At 43.5% G+C, this 20082-nt stretch overlaps 1 protein-coding gene across 1 annotated transcript; it reads right to left on the bottom strand.

Annotated features, from left to right (window-relative positions):
• Nucleotides 1-807: 807 nt before the first annotated feature.
• LOC147009253 (uncharacterized) lies at nt 808-13183 on the bottom strand. Its single transcript, XM_085862413.1, has 7 exons — nt 13086-13183; nt 12264-12334; nt 12056-12112; nt 10659-10907; nt 5113-5238; nt 4786-4858; nt 808-2336 (listed from the first exon to the last, which is right to left on the bottom strand). Exons 2-7 carry the CDS (start codon nt 12270-12272, stop codon nt 2311-2313), a joined length of 540 nt encoding a protein of 179 aa, XP_085718539.1. The 5' UTR covers nt 12273-12334; nt 13086-13183; the 3' UTR covers nt 808-2310.
• Between the last annotated feature and the right edge of the window lie 6899 nt (nt 13184-20082).

Below are 20082 nucleotides of genomic sequence, written 5' to 3'. Positions count from 1 at the left end.
TTGGTGTGTAACCTCCTTGAAGGCAGTCCAACAAAATGGAATGATAAACACTGAAAAATTAAAAAGTTGAAAAATGACGTCATCTTTTGACGTCATTTTGACGCACTTCTGGGGACGTCACGTCCAATCGGGGACTACCATCCTGAAAGCTCGTAGTTCACTGAATGTTTTAACGTTGGTTTCATGTCAATAGCTCTATTAGATCTGAAGCTATGCCGACAAGTATATTTTGACCTTGAGTGTGACCTTGACCTTGACTACAGAGTTAATTGGCAAAACCTGTACATCAATAAACAGATATTTTGGTACTGATCCTAATGCCTGGATTTGGGAGACTTTGCTTTGTAAATTATATAGATATTTGAATGTAAAATATCAGGACATTTTAGCCACAATTTAAAAACGTCATGTTCAAACGTCAATGACGTCATAACGGTCAATCCGATCGAAGTCAAATTTGGTGTGTGACGTCCTTAAGGTAAGTCCTACAAAACGGTATGATCAAAACTGATGAGATTGAAAATTTACGTCATCTTGTGACATCATTTAGACGCACTTCCGATGACGTTACGTCAAATCCGACACTACATATCCGAAAGGTATCTCGTCATGGAACAATATGGTGGTGGTTGCATGTCGATAGCTGTATTATGAAGGAAGTTATGCTCAAAAGAGTGTTTTTGACCTTTTCATGACCTTGACCTTTGACCCGATCACTCCCAAAATCTAAACAAATCGTCCTTGGATAATCACGAATCATCCCACCAAATTTCATGCAATTCAGTTTCATACTTTGAGTTATGCGAATAACAAACAAACACACATATTCACAAATAAATAAATACACAGCGACCAAAACATAACCTTTCGCAGAATGCGAAGGTAATTAGGTGAATAAATGTGGAAAATATTTCAGCAACCCGCAATTATTCGAGCGCATTGACTGCAATCTGCAAACTTTGCCTCTCAATGAATTCATCGCAATAGAGCGAATCCACAAAGGGGAAACCGACGAACAGCAAGGCCGTCCCGTACTTCACATTTAATAAAATGATGATTTTAAAGATTGGTTTTAAAAAAGGGTGGAAATTTAGCACAACTGAAGCTGTCGTACACCAACTACCCTTAAACACTGTAATGAGACGACGCTGAGTCGCGGTTCAGGAGATGGAGACTTGATTGATCACCATACAGCACACACCATTAATCGGCATCGTACTGCACACATCCATATTGATGGTCACTTCTTCACTCGATATGCACACCCCACAGGCCACGCCTTCTCATGCTATACATCAACATACTGTATAGCATGGTTCTTGGAAGTATTCTGAAGGCGATTCGTGTTCGACAGTCTTTGAGTATATAATTCAATTTAAATAAAGATTAAAGAGGTTTAAAGATGCATCAATAAATTAATTCCAGGTTTCACCACCATTTTCCCCAGTGTGTGTTACATCACCCCTTCAAACACATTACATTCGTTCTTCATGCCTGTTGCTTGTGTCCATTACGACATCCGTGAAAAAGTTAAGTTTCCTGTCTGGAATGATTTGAAATTTTTTACTGCAGACAGACAGACAGACAAAGTAGAAAAATTATCTCACTTAACTGTACATGTGCGATCAGACGAATTCAGAACCAATATATGGAAAAACGAAAGACTCATCTTCCCATTTATGTTCAAAATACAACATTCAATTTAAATAAGTTGTTCCTCGATCATAAACTGATAGGATGGACAGACATGAAACAATCACTTAACCCCGCTGTTCGCTTTGTGGACGTGGGATAACTTATTGTGAAAATTTTAAAGTGGGAAAGGTCACCTCATCATATTCAGCGATTTCTCCTCTTCGTTTTTCTCTGCTGGCCAACCACTTTCCTCCTGCGATGAGGTACCACATGCTCTTTGGAAGCCGGTGCCACTTGGTTCCTCTGGGGAGCTGGTGCAGTCTGATCCTCCTGGGAAGCCGGTGCCACTTGGTTCCTCAGGAGAGTTGGTGCCGCCTGAGACGTTTTCTGGAGCTCAGGCGGAGGCTGTCGCATCCGGGGAGCTGGCGCAATCTGTTCCTCCTGGGAAGCCGATGCCAATTGGTTTCTCTGGAGAACTGGTGCCGCCCGATACATTCTCTTGAGCACAGGTGGAGGCTGTTGCCTCTGGAGAGCCGGTACAGAGCACTGCCCCTGGGAAGTTGGTGCAGCCTTCTGCCGTCGGCGAGACAGTGCAGCCCCGGCAGCCAGGGCATCCTGTTTCCCCTCAAGAGGAAATGCAGCCTGCCTGCCCTTGAGTGCTTCCAACATAGACGGCTATGATGTCTTCTTCCTCTTGGGTGCTGTAAAAATGGAGGAAATTTTTCATCAACATAGATTTTGGATTTTTACACAATTCTCAACAGCAAGAACAAGAACAAGTTTAGATGAGGTGAAAATATCATATATGTAAAATAGAGGTGGAAAAAAAAGTTTATTTAATTACACATGAGGTCCAACTTAGTATCCAATTGGACACAAGTTCATGGCTCTCTGTTCAAATCAGGACATGATACTCCAGGTCCCCTACCTTTTGGATGGTATGAGAAATGGATCTGTCGAATATGAAAGCTAAATGTTCAATGGTTTTTGAAATATGACGTACACAAAAGTACATGGATGGATAATCGGTCAGTCAGTCGGACGGAAATCATTTTAATGTCCCCCGTCTCCGACGTTGTCGGAGGGGCGTGGGAAGTTAAGTAGAGGAGTAAATTATTCACTGATGTTGAAGACTGAAGAGATTTATAGCAGCATAATCAAGACTTTACCCAGAATGATATAATACACAGGTGATTATATTAAAGTGTAGCCTGCTGAAAGGTGTCACAAATTATTTAAGAGTAAACGTATGGCTGCGTATTGTGTTATGTACATTGTTTGGCTGCGTATTGTGTTGTTATGTGCATTGTTTGGCTGCGTATTGTGTTGTTATGTGCATTGTTTGACTGCGTATTGTGTTGTTTTGTGCATTGTTTGGCTGCGTATTGTGTTGTTATGTGCATTGTTTGGCTGCGTATTGTGTTGTTATGTGCATTGTTTGACTGCGTATTGTGTTGTTATGTGCATTGTTTGGCTGCGTATTGTGTTGTTATGTGCATTGTTTGGCTGCGTATTGTGTTGTTATGTGCATTGTTTGGCTGCGTATTGTGTTGTTATGTGCATTGTTTGGCTGCGTATTGTGTTGTTATGTGCATTGTTTGGCTGCGTATTGTGTTGTTATGTGCATTGTTTGGCTGCGTATTGTGTTCTGTGCATTCAATGTGTATCAAGTTCTTTAGTATTTAGTGCTATGCAATGTTTCTTGTTGCCAGGTGCGAACTGAAAGTGGAGAGCAGAGTAAAAACGTGACATATCAACGTTGAAATTTGATATTACACCTGGAGGAAGATCGAAAGTACTCGGGAAATTACTGGTTGTTTAGTTTAAAGAGCCATGTTGTGGTAACGAGCAGTTTCTGGCAAAAACTGGTTATACAACTGTCAAGTCTTTCGCTCATCTGGAATGGAGTCCTGGAGAGCTTATGGGATGGCGAGTCGTCCGTCCGTCAGTCCGTCTGCAAACACTTGCTACATATTCTCTGAAACTACACACACGATTTCAATGAAACTTCACCACATCCTCATCACCTGTGATGTACCAAAGTTTGTTCAAGGCATAAAAAAGAAACGATTTAAAAAAAAAAAATCGGAATCTGATGGAGTCCACGGAGGGAGTTTAGGGGGGGGGGGTTGCCCCACGAAAGAGAATTTTTTCTTTCTTCTCAGAAATTACACACAACTCTGATGAAACATGACCACAACCTTCATCATCCGTGACGTACTAAAGTTTGTTCATGACATTAAATTAAAAAAAACTAAAGATCAGGGTCTGAGGGGGGGTATGCAGGGGTTTGCTTCCTGAAATATGTATTTGCTTGCTTCTCTGGAAACCACACAAACAATTTCGATGAAAGTTGACCACAACCTTCATCACCCATGATGGACCAAAAGTTATCGTCTGCGTAAAAATCTGCACTCATCAAGGGGATCGACAGGGGGAAGGGGGGGGGAGGTGGTTGACCTATAGATTTTTATTTTAATGCCATGAGCAAACTTTAATACATCATGGGTGATGAAGGTTGTGGTAAAGTTTCATTGGACTTGCATGTGTAGTTTCTGAGAATAAAGAAAACTCCTATTTTGGGGGGCAACGCCCGTAGACACCCACGGGGTGCCATTTTTTGTTCTGCCATGAATAAATTTAATACATCCAGGGTGATGAAGGTTGTGTAAAGTTTCAGGGAAATCATGTGTGGAGTTTCAGAGAAGTTGCGAGAGCTTGTGGACGAATGGACAGACGGTATGCCATCCCATATCCCGTAAGCTCCCCGAACTACGTTCCAGGTGAGCTAAAAATCAGCGTCATTGGGGGACCCGTGAATATTTAACGAATTTATTTTTGGATTTGACCCCTGAGTCACGCCCCAGAGGGTCACAGGGATCAAAATGGAATTTTTTTTTATTCGAAATTTGATATTGGATCATTCCTGGTGGAACCCTTTGCCATCTGTCAACTTTGCTTTTGGTGGGAAGCGTGGGGATTTGCGATGGCGCACCATCAACTTCGCTCCAGTTTATTTTATCCAATAGTTGCTCCGCTGCCTTATTATCAGGTCATACTCTCTTCTTACACTTTCTGAGCCTCCATGTTGCCGAGAAACAATAAGACCGGACGATATTAAAGAGTGCAAAAGGAAGGCTGGTTGGTTACCTTCAGCAGCTTCAACATGGCAGGTTATCTGGGATCTTGGAATATTGTTGAACCAAGTGTGACACAAAATCTCCTGTAAAACATAATAATGAGTGTGTTGGAATAAAATATAAACATGACAAGGAAAGGCCACCACGAGAGAACAATAGCATTTTGCTCCACAACAACAGGACTTCAGCAACCCCAGTGTGTGTGTGTGTGTGTGTGTGTGTGTGTGTGTGTGTGTGTGTGTGTGTGTGTGTGTGTGTGTGTGTGTGTGTGTGTGTGTGTGTGTGTACATGCCTGTTCATGAAAATCAAATCATTGATAATGGTATCAAACCCTCACCTGCATCGTGAGTCTTTTCATCGGATTTTTGCAAAGCATCCCGGTCAGGAGGGAGGTCACGGGTTCATTCACACTGGGTGGAGGATCATTCACAACACTGAAGCCTGTTCTGTAGTTTGACATTGGCTGTAAGAAGAAAAACAAATGCGTTTGTGACAGAATCATCACCCATCATCACAATCCAATAATTACATTAACATAATATGCATATTCCAACACGCATTCACTGACGTAATGACCGAGGCTTGACTATAAAATTATAACATCCATTTTGATTCACAAAATAAATTGTGGCATAATAGAAAAGTTTTTTGTGAAACGAAAAACAAACCCTATCACCTCAATAATTGGATATTAAGACTCCGTGGGTTTAAATAAACTGGTAAAGAACCCAACCTTGTGGACGGGTAAATTGCCCAACTTAAACGATGTCTCGATGCATTTGCAATTTGCAGAGTGCTGTTCTGTGGCCCTCAGGGTAACCACAAAGACAGCACTCACCGGGAATCCACTACAAAATGGACAGATATGGTCAGGCTGCCTGAGAATAACAACAGGGGCCTTCAGTGATGCTCAACGACCCCAATCTCACCAAGCAGTGCGATACGAGTATACGTACACATTTACATTCAGAACTTGAAAAAGCAATCAGACATTGCAGACCATCATTAGAACTTGTTAGAAATGCCACTTTATAACTGCTGGCAGTGATGACCGGGGACCAAGACGTCTCGCTTTGATGCAACCCCACTTTGATTGGACACCTGACCCTGCCCCATGACATTTCTCATTATTATTCAATTGAATGTAGAATGGGATTAAAATTAGATTCAATTCAAATCAAATGAAGACCAAATAGGTAAAGTCCTGCATTGGAGCCATCAAAAGGAACCTGAACAAGGAAAAAGCAAAGAATAAATCATCAGGAGGAACCTGGATAAGATTCACATTTCAGCTGCGACTCCTTTACTCTCAAACCCATCCAGGCACTGCCAAGTGAGTCTTATTCAAAAAAAAATATATATATACATATATATATATATATATATATATATATATATACATATATATATATATATATACATATATATATATATATATATATATATATATATATCAAAAAGTACCCAAATCAAAAAAATAAATAATTCTGGCTGCCAAACCATGTATCTGATCAGGTTGAAATTTAAAACATATATTCCCATCATGACTCAATCATCATTGTGAAGTTTCATGGTGATTGATTAAGCAGTTCCAGAGAAAACATTATTTAATATTTTTCTTCAATGCAATATGGCTGCCAAACCAAACCATGACCTATCAATTATTCCTCAACAAACTTGTACACCCAAGGCTTGGAGAACATTCCTGTGAAGTTTCCCCTCGATCTGTCTCGCCGTTCTGGAGAAGATTTTTTATAGGTTTCAGGGTAAATCCAATATGGCTTCCAAACCACATGAGCCATGACATCACGTGTGAACATTTTGTTCCTCATGGATAGGCGGTTATACGTCATTGTTCTTCAGAAGAACCCGGACAAGTACAGGTTTATCGCGGGTGTCAGGCATTGTTCCACTAAATGGTTATCGGTATTCCAGTTAACTCAGATTTACAAGTTGTGAGGTAATAGTTCAGGAAATATTGTTTAACAATTGAGAAGAATTCTGGTATAAAGTCTTTCTGGAGCATAAATTATACTTTAGAACTGTAAGATAGAATTACATACATTACTATCAAGTCTGTTGAAGTTTTTGATTTTTTAACTTTATATACAAATGTGGATTTAGTACTCGTGGGGAATTCACTCTTCAAATTGATTAACCAGGTTTTTAACTCTTTTATAAGATTTTATGTGTCAGGTTTTATGGAGCATTGTTTTCCAAAAAATAATCAAGTTTTCATGATTTTGAAAAGCAGAAGTTTAAGGATGCTGAAAATTTTATTTAATTTTACATTTTTGTGTCTTTTTGTGGGATAAGGTTAAGGGTATTCCCATGGGTGGGAATTGTAGCCCACAACGAGCGGATATTTTTCTTACTTTCTGTGAATTTTCATTCATGCAGAAACTGATGGAGAAAAAGAAAAAATAGAATTAGCGAAAATATTATCTCATACATGTCGTTATACAGATGATATCAACTGTGTGATTAATTATAATTATTTTGAAAGGCAGCTTCACAAGATTTATCCAGATGAGCAGAGTACCCGCCCTTCGGGCGATCTTTTTCCAAGCATGTAACACGTTCTTCTGACACATACCTTTTATTTGGGCGGTGAAGAGGTAAATAACAGCTCTGTATAAACAAAGAAATAACCCGGCTTGTGTGCATGAAGCAAAAACATACCTACTGCTCTCAAACACCTCACTGTACTGGAAAACGTGGGGACAGGAATATTGTGCTGTAAATGGTGAACACTTGTAATACCCTCCCCCACCTGGAGGCGGCGCTACACGGTACACATTTACATGGAGAATTTGCATCTCACCCCCACCCCCACAAGACCACCGGCAAAGATAAAAACACCCCGACAGACTAATTGGGGTCATGCTAATCCTATGGAGCAAGTCTGTATGTAATCAGCCCAGAACTGTAGGAGGCGTAGCGCAACAAACCCACACACACAAACACCAGAACGTGAATTATCGTGAGGAATGAGGATGGCCTGATTTCAACCATTACAGGAGTGGTTATAATTGTACAGTTGCTGCATATTTGGATGTGTTGGTTAGAGTTGGAAAGGATGGTTTTAGTTCAAGTGTATATCATAAAGTTGATGATTTCAGTTTCCCTGGAATCTTGTGCACCTTTCCAGGTAACAATGTACCAATTAAAATGAGTTACAATGTCTTTTCATCTCAACTACTTCGATTTGCAAGAACTTGTTCAGTGAAGGATGATTTTGTGGCACGTGCTGAGAAGGTTTTTTCCATCATGTTAAATACAGAGGATATTTAGCTGATTGTTTGATCAGGTCTTGTGAGAATGTCTTTAAACTCCATCATCACCTTTTAGTTAAGTTCGGTTGGTTTTCATGTGAACAAGTTCCTATTGCATTGCGTTTGATAGAATAACAACAATAAATTAATTATTTTAGTGAGGTATATTCTTTAATTAATATGATAAATTAAATAATGGAGGTATTCAGATAAAAAAAACTAAATTAATATGTAATATTTATAAAATACGTTATCAATAAGCATTAATATAATTTGTTGGTGGTTGTTAAGACACACAGTGTAACATGTTAAAATTGGTTTCTAATGACAGTTTGAAACTATAATAAATCGGTGGTGTGGTGTAATGGACATGTCTGCAAGGTAAAGTGTTTACGCTTAATATATTATTATATAAAGTGGTGTATGATGAAAGTTAGTCATATGCAGTAATAGTTTAAATAAAAGTAATAATTAAATGAGTTTGAATAAGGATATTGGATTGCTGTGTTTACTGACAGTCTGGATATGACTTTGGGTTGTAGGTCCGTTGATGTTGAGTAATCTACTGATGTGGACCTGCGACCAGGGATTTGTTAAATACTTACCAGTACATAATATATTGTTGCGAATTCGCGCCCGCCGGCGTGTGATCGGCCACGTAACTCGAATCGCGACCGCGTCGCCCACCGGACGGACAATTCAGTCGTGACCCTCCTGGGACTACCGCCAGAAACCAGTCACAGGTGGGGGTTTAACCCCACCACCACCCAGTCCGCAGTCCACCCGCGTGAGATAGGGTAAATCGCCAAAAGTCGATATACCTATGGTACTCGCACGGGTAATCTGCCGAGGGATGGGACCACGCCACAGGCCGACTCCGGACACGAACCGCTTAAGCAGGTCGTTCCGTATTACAGGGATAACCGAGCGGAGTTATCGACGGCCTTGACGGTTTCGATTAATTACCGGGATGTTGAAACCCACTATGAATCCCTGACGTGATGAAGGATGGAGAGTCAATTAAAAGGAGACGAAGCAAAGCGGGAACAATTGGACAAGCACATTTATTCCGCACCACATGGCAGCACGGAAGGCACGTATAACACAGCAATACACCAAAAGCAAAACACAGAAATACAATAAAACCAAAGAAACACACGTATGCAGTGGTAAAGAAACAAAAGCAATGCACGAACGCAGATCTACTACCGAATAGGACTTACACATGGCAACACTTACACAGTTTTACTTCACAGACTGGCGCCACCCACAGACATTTACACAAAAACCCCAAAAGAAAAGAAGTCGCGACTTCCCTGGGCGCGTCGTCCAGCCTTGGCGACCGCAGCCTCGAGTCCCTCCGGCGTGGTGCACCGAGCTCGTGCCGCGCGTAGCTCGCGTCGTCCGCCCGACAGTTTGGACTGGGTTTTTTGGGGGAACTGGACTGGGTTTCGCCGCTATCTCGGTGCGGACGGGGTGGGGAATGGCAGGCGCTCCGTCCAGGGACTGCACCGACTGGCTTGAGAAGCCCCATGCTCAACCGAACCACAAACAGAACGGACGATGCACACACAGTACGATCCTTGCTGTGACAGTCTCGAGCCTCTCCTAGTTTCGAGCTTCTCCCAGGGCGATCCGATGCGCGCGCACACACGCACGCACACACACACACACACACACACACACACACACACACACACACACACACACACACACACACACACACACACACACACACACACACACACACACACACACACCCTCTACGCCCACGCCCTTTTGTAGGGTGGAGCTCCGCCCTTTGCCCCGCCCCATTTCTGGCTCCACCTCCCTTCTGGTAGCTTCCCAAAAGGGCGTGCCCTCTCGTTCCCCCCTCCCCGCGCCGTCCGGGGGACGAGGAAAGTCAGTTTTGGCTCGGGGCCAGGGAATTATTCCCCCAAAATCAGGCCCCCACCTTTTTTCACCTTTGACCTCTGGCTCAAATTGCACCTTCCCCATGCCAAAGTGTTTTGTGTTTTGGGCGGGAGATCTTGGCGGGAGATATTCAAGCTGCCACTCCGCTCTTCTCATCTGTGATCGTGACCACACAGTGCTCGTTGAATGGCGAGTGGTGAAGATGTGGTAGCATAGTTGTGGAAAGGTGGCGTCGTGGCATGAATGGCGTGATTGTTGGCGTCGTGTAGTGGATGGCGTGATCGTTGAGATGTTGGTTATGGCGATGTTCGTTGTTGTTCTTGCACCAAATTAACGACAGCAAAAGAAAAATGACAAATTGAAGAATCGCAGCCCGAATGGATCACATATATTCCCTCTATACAACGGGTTTGGGCTAACTACACATGAACTTACTGATATATCTCACCTGAGGACCCTTTATGGTGTAATGCGAATTTCCACAGCCGGAACAATATCTATGTTTGTGTGTTTATAGATGTATACGTGTGTGTGCGTGTGCGTGTGCGTGTGCGCGCGTATTATGGCTGGCTTCCTTCTTGGGACTGCAGTGCAGTAATTAGTCTTCCTTTTGATTTTGTTCAAAAAGGCAACTCTGAGCACAATAATGATGACACAAGTTTGTGATAATGATGCCATGACAAACTATACTCACGTCAATAATACCGCAGCCATTGAGTTTGTGTCCAATGAATAAGTTTATGAAGAGGATGCCGAGTGCCCACACGTCAACTGGAGGACTTTGGTATCCACGGCCGAAGATCTCTGGTGCCATATATTCAGGTGTGCCACAGATGTCATAAAGCTTTTCACCCGGCGTGAAAAATGTGGCAAAGCTAAAGTTTATTATCTTCACGGTTCTGATAGCTTCTTGCAAGGGATGGCGGCAAAGGACGTTTGCAAGCTGAAGAAGATACAGAAATCAAGTGGTTTTAAAAGAAAAATTAAACATCGGATGATAAATGCAGGCAGGCAAAAAAAAAAAAAAATTCAGGAAAGGAAAAGTCAAAAATATCTTTCACCAACGCAACGAGTTGAAACAATAAGGTGAAGGAGCTGGAAGTCAGAGAAATAGCGAGGAGTTTGAATGCTCGAGCTACAACAAGTGAGACTTTGTTGAATGAGGAGAACAGTTGGAAGATTGAACTGGAAAGGCTACAAGATGTACAGTTGTGACAGGAAAGGGAAAATAGGAGGAGGTGTAAGAATCTGCGTAAAGGACAGTTATATATCACGAGATAGGGCTGATGTGGAGGGTTGTGTGTGGATAGAAACGAGGGATGGAAGAGTGGTGAGGTATTCATAAGATTGATTTTTCAAACTCCTGGTGTGAGGGAAAGAGGTTCATGGTTCATGAATTCAGAAAGGCATGTGATAAGGTGAGATTATTGATTGTCCGTGGTTATAATTTGCCTGGGGATAGATACATTGGGTCCAAGAACAGGGAAAGGGCAGAACAGATAAAGAATATACAGATGGAGTCGCTTATCGATTTCCAATCCAATTTGTAAACTATTCCATGAGAAGTGAAGAGTTCGACCTTTCCTAAAGTAATAATCCAAATATGGCTGACAGTCTGGGAAGGGAGCGTGAGTGAGGCTATTGTTTTTCAAGAAGGCAAATTTTGAGAATACAAGAAGAGTGGCGCCAGAACTTGGTATAAACCAATAGGATGCAAATCAGCATCGGAGGAATTGGCAAACTTGCAGAGAGAAAATGTGCAACAACATCTTCACAATGTAAATGTGAAGATAGATATGAAAATTAAATACATATTCCGACAGTGAGTGGTTATGTTTCCACCCCTGTCAAAACGATATCTCAAAAAGGTATGAACTGATTTGGACGAAACTTGGTGGACAGGTTGGGTGTGTGACGAGGACAAATTGATGAGATTTTGGTTCAGCTCCAGATCTGGATCCGGATACTAGAATTTTTAAGTGATTCTTCACAATTGAGTGATAAGGCCTCCCTTGTGGAGCTGCACAAAAATGGTTTTCATTGCAGTGTTATACAGCACGCATCACAATCTACGATGGTGCAGTTTGTTACCTTTATATCCCTGTGCACAATGTTTTGCTTGTGCATGTATCCAACAGCTGACGCCATCTGGAAGTAGATCAAAAAATATTGTAAGGTGGACACACGTTTATTTGCAATTGTTAAGATTTTACAATTTTTCGAATGTTATGCTTTGTCGTGTAGTATTTCAAAACAAGTCATCAAAATCACGCGGAGGCTAAAAGCTCTTTCAGCTCACCTGGACCATGAGAGGCCGTGCCTGATTTTCGGAAAGATTCCCCCACAAATTAAGGTAGTGTTCCAGTGAAACTGCACACATAAAGACTCCATTAGACATTTTCTACAGAAACATACAAGTGCAAAGCAATGAATATTTTCATTTTTGAGAAAAAACACGAGGAAAGGAAAAGATAACAGGTGACATCAGGCCATAGTTGAACAAAAGCAAGGAAAAGAGAGAGAGAAAGAGAAAGAGAGATTAAAGGAAAAAGCTCTTCCTTCCCTTCCCCTTCCCTTACGCTTACCTCCTCCCACAGCCCTCCACGCCCGATGTCTCGAGGCGGTGTCCTAGCATTGTTCAGTGTGACCAGTTTGAACATGCTGCTTTGATGTACCCAGTTTCATTCAATGCTGTACTAATACCAGCATAAGGGGACCAGTCCCCACCACCCCCCCGGCCACCACTTTCCGTCAAGTCCCTGAACCAATGCATGTCCAGAACACAGAACAGCCCCTTCCCCTCCACACTACCCCCTTTTCCCCCAATCCTCCTTGCTGCCTCCCCACTCCCAGAGTGGATATCGACATGTGGTGAGACGTCGCTCTCCCCCACTTCCTCACTCTCCCCCACTTCCTCACACCCCCCCCCTTCCTCGCTCCGCCACACATCCTCGCTCCCCCTCACCTCCCACCCTTACCTCCCCACGGTCCTAATATTCCCATCAGCGAAGCCACAGGTTGTATTTTCTTGTCACTAAATAATTTGGCTGCTCAAGTGAAAGAAGACTTGATGCACACAAACGTTAAGAGAGTTTCAGTAAAATAAATTAAGAAAACTCACTTCCATCAATAAACTCCAAAATGAGGAACACTTCATTGTGAAATTGGCAGTTGTATACATCAAGCAACTTCACTGTAGGGAGACAAGATCATGGAGCACAAGTTAAGATGAAATAGTAAACTCACCGAAAGGAAAATACCATTAAACATTATATCAAGATGTACATTGTACACTTTATATGTGAATTTGTGACCATTTCAATGACATGTAATCAACTGGTAGAGCTGGAAATAGTCCTTTCACCATTATGATGTTGCCTGTAATGATTGGGGCAGCAGCAATCAGCACTGCCCCATCACTTATAAGTACATCTGTTAAATTATAATGGGTGGGTGTGGGTGGAAGGAGGGAGATTGGTGGCAGGGTTCAGACCAGTATATTCATGGTGCAATCACGGATCGGGACAGGGGGGATGTTATGTGGGTCGTATATGAACGAATGATATGGGATAGGAGGCGTTATGTGGTTAGTGTATGTACGAATCATACTTCATGGATGGTAGACTTCAGAAAAGGCAAACAGCTTATGAGAACTATTGTGACAAGTGAAGAAAACTATTTAAGCTAAATAAAAAAAGCAATGTGGGGATGACAAACTGCAATCTAAAAAAGGTATTAAACAAGAGAGGGATGATGTTGGTTTTGACAAGAGAGTAGCTAACAGTATCGCCGTCACATAACCTCTACAATAACAATATCACAAAACAATATAACACATAATCGTCTGGCCATCCCCCAGGCAGATGCCTGGCCCATCCCCATCTCCATCTCCTCGAGATGCTGATCAACCTGCTGAAACCACGAGGCACGTGTTCAGCCCATTAGCCTCTTCCACCCACGAGGCTCCCTCGCTGAGAGAATCTGGTGAGCAGGATCAGCACCAGGAAAACGAGCCACATGTCCATACAGCCGCAGCTGACGCTCACGGACTACGCAGGTAACAAATCTCATTTGAGTCTTTCAGCAACCGCTCATTGGACCCAAAGTCTGACCAGCGATCGCCAAGGATTCTCCAAAGAGACCTGGTACTGAAGGAGTTAAGTCTCCCTCTCAGATCCCTGGTCAGAGTCCAAGTCTCACATCCGTAAAGCAAGACTGAAAGTACCGAGGACCTGAAGACTCGGACTTTCCTCCTCCTGCACAGGTACCGACAACACCACACCCCATGATCCAGTGACTCCATGACTGCCCAGGCCCAACCCAGACGTCCATTGACTTCTGGCTCACAGCCAGCGGAGACCTAAATATTGTTACGGATTTCAGAATCCGGTTGGATGACTGTATCCACACATCCAGGTCCTCAGACAGTTATTTCCTTTCATGCATGTTCAGATTAGCCCCATCCCCATGTCTAATGGGATCTTACATGTGATGAATTGAGAAGGGTAAAGGACAGATCCCCTCTCTTATGGGAAGCTTTTTTCTTCACGACAGACACGTTTACACACATTTCTTTCGCAAGCTCTGAAGCCCGCCCTTATTTTTCCTCAGCATTTCTTTCACGAGCTCTGAAGCCCGCCCTTATATTTCCTCAGCAACGTTCTTTCACGAGCTCTGAAGCCTGCCTTTTTTGAGAGTGCACAGGTCGTCATGGTAACCGTGCACAAGTGGGGCAGGTTGAGCTTGGGGCGGACTGTGCCCGCAGAGACGGCCGCAGATATAAAACGAATTGGAGGTCCATTCTGAGGAGGAAAGCGGAGGCGAGATAAATGAAAGGAAAACGGAGGCGAGAGAAGTAGGAACTCTGAATGTTGGGACGATGACTGGCAAAGGGCGAGAGTTGGCTGATATGATGGAGAGAAGAAAGGTGGACATACTGTGTGTACAAGAGACCAAGTGGATGGGGAGTAAGGCTCGGAGCATTGGAGGTGGTTTCAAACTGTTCTACCATGGTGTGGATGGGAGGAGAAATGGTGTCGGGGTAATCCTGAAAGAAGATTATGTCAAGAGGGTATTGGAGGTGAGGAGAGTGTCTGACCGAGTGATGAGTGTGAAGTTGGAAATTGAAGGGGTGATGATGAATGTCATCAGTGCATATGCCCCACATATGGGGTGTGAGATGGAGTATAAAGAAGATTTCTGGAGTGAGTTAGATGAAGTGGTGGAGAGTGTATCCAAGGATGAAAGAGTGGTGATTGGAGCAGATTTCAATGGGCATGTTGGGGAAGGGAATAAAGAGGATGAGGAAGTGATGGGGAGGTACGGTCTCAACAAGAGAAATGTGGAAGGGCAAATGGTGCGAGAGCTTGCAAAAAGAATGGAAATGGCAGTGGTAAATACGTATTTCAAGAAGAAGGAGGAACACAGGGTGACATACAAGAGTGGAGGAAAGTGCACACAGGTGGATTACATCTTCAGCAGGAGATGCAACCTGAAAGAGATTAGAGACTGTAAGGTGGTGGCAGGGGAGAGTGTAGCTCGACAGCATCGATTGGTGGTCTGTAGGATGACTTTAGAGGTGAGGTTGAGGAAGAGAGTGAGGGCTGAACCAAGGACCAGATGGTGGAAGCTGAAGGAGGAAGACTGTTGTGTGAAATTTAGAAAGGAGGTGAGACAGGCGTTGGATGGTGGTAAAGATGGGTGGGATGATTGGGCAACGACAGCAGAAGTTGTGAGGGAGATGGCTAGGAAGGTACTTGGTGTGACATCTGGACAGAGGAAGGAAGATAAGGAGACTTGGTGGTGGAATGAGGAAGTACAGGAAAGTATAAGGAAGAAGGGGTTGGCGAAAAAGAAGTGGGATAGTCAGAGAGATGAAGAAAGTAGGTAGGAGTACAAGGAGTGGCGGCGAAAGGCTAAAAGAGAGGTGGCAAAGGCTAAGAAAAAGGCATATGACGAGCTGTATGAGAGGTTGGATACAAAAGAAGGGGAAAAGGATTTATACCGATTGGCAAGACAGAGGGACCGAGCTGGGAAGGATGTGCTGCAGGTTAGGGTGATAAAGGACGCAAATGGGAATGTGCTGACGAGCGAGGAGAGGGTGTTGAGAAGGTGGATGGAGTACTTTGAGGAGCTGATGAATGAAGAAAATGAGGAGAGAGAGAGAGAGAGAGAGAGAGAGAGAGAGAGAGAGAGAGAGAGAGAGAGAGAGAGAGAGAGAGAGAGAGAGAAGGTGGAGATAGTGAATCTGGAAGTGGGGTGGATCAGTAAGGATGAAGTGAGGACTGCTATGAAGAAGATGAAAAGTGGAAAGGCGGTTGGCCCAGATGGTATACCAGTGGAGGCATGGAAGTGCTTAGGAGAGATGGCAGTGGGGTTGTTAACCAGATTGTTTAATAAAGTCTTGGAAAGTGAGAGGATGCCGGAGGAGTGGAGATTAAGTGTACTGGTTCCGATTTTCAAGAATAAGGGTGATGTGCAGAGCTGTGGAAATTACAGAGGGATAAAGTTGTTAAGCCACACCATGAAGTTGTGGGAAAGAGTAGTGGAAGCTCGGTTGAGAGGAGAGGTGACGATCTGTGAGCAGCAATATAGGTTTATGCCAGGAAAGAGCACCAGTGATGCAATGTTTGTTTTGAGAATGTTGATGGAGAAGTATAGGGAAGGCCAGAAGGAGTTACATTGTGTGTTTGTGGATTTAGAGAAAGCTTATGATAGGGTGCCAAGAGAGGAGTTGTGGCATTGTATGAGGAAGTCGGGAGTGGTGGAGAAGTATGTGAGGATCGTGCAGGATATGTATGAGGACAGTGTGACAGCGGTGAGGTGTGCGGAAGGAATGACGGACCGGTTGAAGGTAAAAGTGGGATTGCACCAAGGATCGACTCTGAGCCCTTTCCTGTTTGCAATGGTGATGGACAGGTTGACGGACGAGATCAGACTGGAGTCCCCATGGACAATGATGTTCGCGGATGACATCATGATCTGTAGGGAGAGTAGGGAGCAGACTGAGGCGAGCCTTGAGCGGTGGAGGTACGCACTGGAGAGAAGGGGAATGATAGTCAGTCGGAGTAAGACAGAGTACATCTGCGTAAATGAGAGGGAGGGTGGTGGTATGGTGCGGTTGCAAGGAGTTGAGGTGGGGAAGGTGGATGGGTTTAAATACTTGGGATCAACTGTCCAAAGTAACGGAGAGTGTGGGAGAGAAGTGAAAAAGAGAGTGCAGGCAGGATGGAGTGGGTGGAGAAGAGTTGCAGGAGTGATTTGTGACAGAAGGGTAGCTGCAAGAGTGAAGGGGAAAGTATATAAGACGGTAGTGAGACCAGCTATGTTGTATGGTTTGGAGGCGGTGGCGCTAACAAAAAGACAGGAAGCGGAGCTGGAGGTGGCAGAGTTAAAGATGCTGCGATTCTCGTTGGGAGTGACGAGGATGGATAGGATAAGAAATGAGTATATTAGAGGGACAGCGCAGGTAGGACGGTTTGGAGACAAAGTGAGAGAGGCGAGATTGAGATGGTTTGGACATGTGCACAGGAGGGAAACGGAGTATATCGGGAGAAGGATGTTGAAGATGGAGCTGCCAGGCAGGAGGAGAAGAGGAAAGCCAAAGAAGAGGTTCATGGATACGGTGAGGGCGGACATGCGGGTGGTTGGAGTGTCAATGGAAGATGTGGAGGATAGAACGAAATGGAGACGGTTGATCCACTGTGGCGACCCCGAACGGGAGCAAGCCGAAAGAGGAAGAAGACACACACATATATATATATATATATATATATATATATATATACATATATATATATATATTACATATACATACACATACATACATACACACATATATGCCTGGTGTTGGCGCAGTGGTTAGGGCAGCGGCTTGGGATCCAAGAGGTCCTGAGTTCAAGCCCTGTTGGGCCACTGAATTAATACACCAGGGGGTTGACTCAGCCTGTCATCCTTCCAAGGTCGGCGAAATGAGTACCAGTGTACTGGGCCGGTGTATACCCCGGTTAAAATAGGTGTACCATATCCCTGTGTCGTAAGAGGCGACCAGGGTTGCGTCAGGAAGGGCATCCGGCTTAAAACGTGCCAAATCACTATGCGGATCATACGGATGATTCGCTGTGGCGACCCCTAACGGGTGCAGCCGAAAGAAGAAGAAGGAGGTATATATATATATATATATATATATATATATATATATATATATATATATATATATATATATATATATATATATATATATATATCTATCTCTTCTTCTTTCAGTTCCAAATCCTGACCTCGTCCCAAATTTGATAATCACAAAGGCAAAAACATGGAGTGAAACAAAAGTGCTTCGGATTACTCGTGGGGTATGCTTACAAACTGCAAGCAGATGTTGTGGTGCATCCTATGCACACACATAATAACAACAAGCTTTATATACCCTCTCTGTAAAAATGTAAATTTTCACGTGAAAACGTGTTTGTGCGTTTGTAACTTTGTGGAGCGGACACATGGCAATCTCAACATTCCTAACCACGTGAAACCCCAGCAATCATTTACATAAGGAGAAATGAACTTGCATTGTCACCAGAACTGAAGGGAAACAGGCATGAAAACACACTTTATTATAAACAATCTAATATTTACATATTCTGTGCAAATCATACAGAATGAATGAAGCACTGTACGGAGCCATGAAATAAGGAACCAATGTAGTACAGACGGAAACAATGAATTACTGGCTTGCAAAATACAACGGGAAGTACTGTTACGTTTGTGGGTTTGTTCATTTATTTGTTGTGGGTTTGAGAATAAACCCGGGTGCTTTTGTTCTCGTGGGCGCCTCTGCTGCTTCCCATCCCACGCGCACCATAATCGCCAAAAGCTTCTCGGCTGTTTGCCTCCGAGTTTAAACCATTCGGCTATCCGTCCAGGCTGGTGTTAACCGGCCCTGGACACGACACTCCAGTATAGCACATCAAATCAATAGTAATTCAAGACAGAGATGAGTAAATAACTGGTCTCCTGGAACATTTGACGTTTGTACTTTTTCCAATCTCTGGCTTCGACATCGCTGTCTCCACAAGCAAGTCTGGGACGTTCATCTGCACCAGCTTTCACCGTTTCCTCATTCGCAACACAGACAGATGGTGCATCAATCCCTGCTTTAACCAAGCTTGCAGGTTTCGGGAAACATTGAAGTTCGTCTACTTTTGAAATTGCCTTCAAACAATGTGAAAACGTTGACAATCCAGACATAATGTATTTAAGAGAAACTTTCCTTCTTCAAGACATCTCTGATTCCTTGGTATCTCTCCCCGGTTACTCCCTTCTCCTGTGTGATAGACCTGAGCCTCGTCCTGGCGGTGGAGTTGCTCTCTTCATCAAAAACTCTATTCCTCACTCTCCATGCACTGCCCCCACTCTCAGGAATACATCTGGATACGGCTTCCCCTCCAGTTCGTATGTGTCCGGTACTGCTGGACCCCGACATTCCTGGTCTTGCCAATCGTGGATCTAAAAGTGCGACCTGCTTCTACATTCGTGCTTTGCGTATTTACATTTTTTAAAAACACTTCAGGAGTGGTCTCCCAAAGCCACCTGGGAAATTCCATGAAAAAGGTGCACAAACGGATCCTCTTGGTCTGATCGGACGCATGGTCTGGCAGCAAGAATTATTTATGTATTTATTTTTTATCTGGGTTTTTTTTTTATTTATTCTGAATAAGGCGCTCTTAGCTGCTCCTGGATGGGTTTGAGGGGAGATGAGAAGCAGTTGAAACCCCGAGTGCTGTTCAGGTTCCTCCTGATGACTTCATCTTTGCTTTTCCCTTGTTCGAGTTCCTTCTGAAGACTCCAATGCAGGACCTATTTTATTTTATCAGGTGTGTGATCCCATTCTGAATTCAATTCAATAAACAGGACGTAATGGGTCAGGTGTGTGAGCAAAGCGGGGCTGCATCAAAGCGGTATGTCTTGGTACCCGGTCATCACGACCGGCAGTTATAAAGTGCCAGTTCTAGTGTTAAGAGCGTACATCGAAAACCATTCAACAGAATAAATTGAAACTTTAGCGCATGTTAAATGACTGATCAATATAGCATATATTACTCGACTAGCCGAAACCCCGTCAC

This window comes from Eptatretus burgeri, chromosome 17, assembly GCF_056783735.1.
Source record: "Eptatretus burgeri isolate ZD-2024b chromosome 17, Ebu_testis_v1, whole genome shotgun sequence".
Taxonomy (NCBI): Eukaryota; Metazoa; Chordata; class Myxini; order Myxiniformes; family Myxinidae; genus Eptatretus; species Eptatretus burgeri.
The sequence above is the reverse complement of the archived record's forward strand: the minus strand, read 5'-3'. Positions and strand labels throughout refer to the sequence as shown.

What these genes read in the sequence shown, in the direction of transcription:
- LOC147009253 (XM_085862413.1), bottom strand. An exon ending in ATGGCTGCGGTATTATTGAC is followed by an intron (nt 5,239 to 10,658) that starts GTGAGTATAGTT and finishes TTCTTCTTACAG; the next exon opens with CCAATGTCAAACTACAGAAC. An exon ending in TGAAAAGACTCACGATGCAG is followed by an intron (nt 4,859 to 5,112) that starts GTGAGGGTTTGA and finishes TATGTTTTACAG; the next exon opens with GAGATTTTGTGTCACACTTG.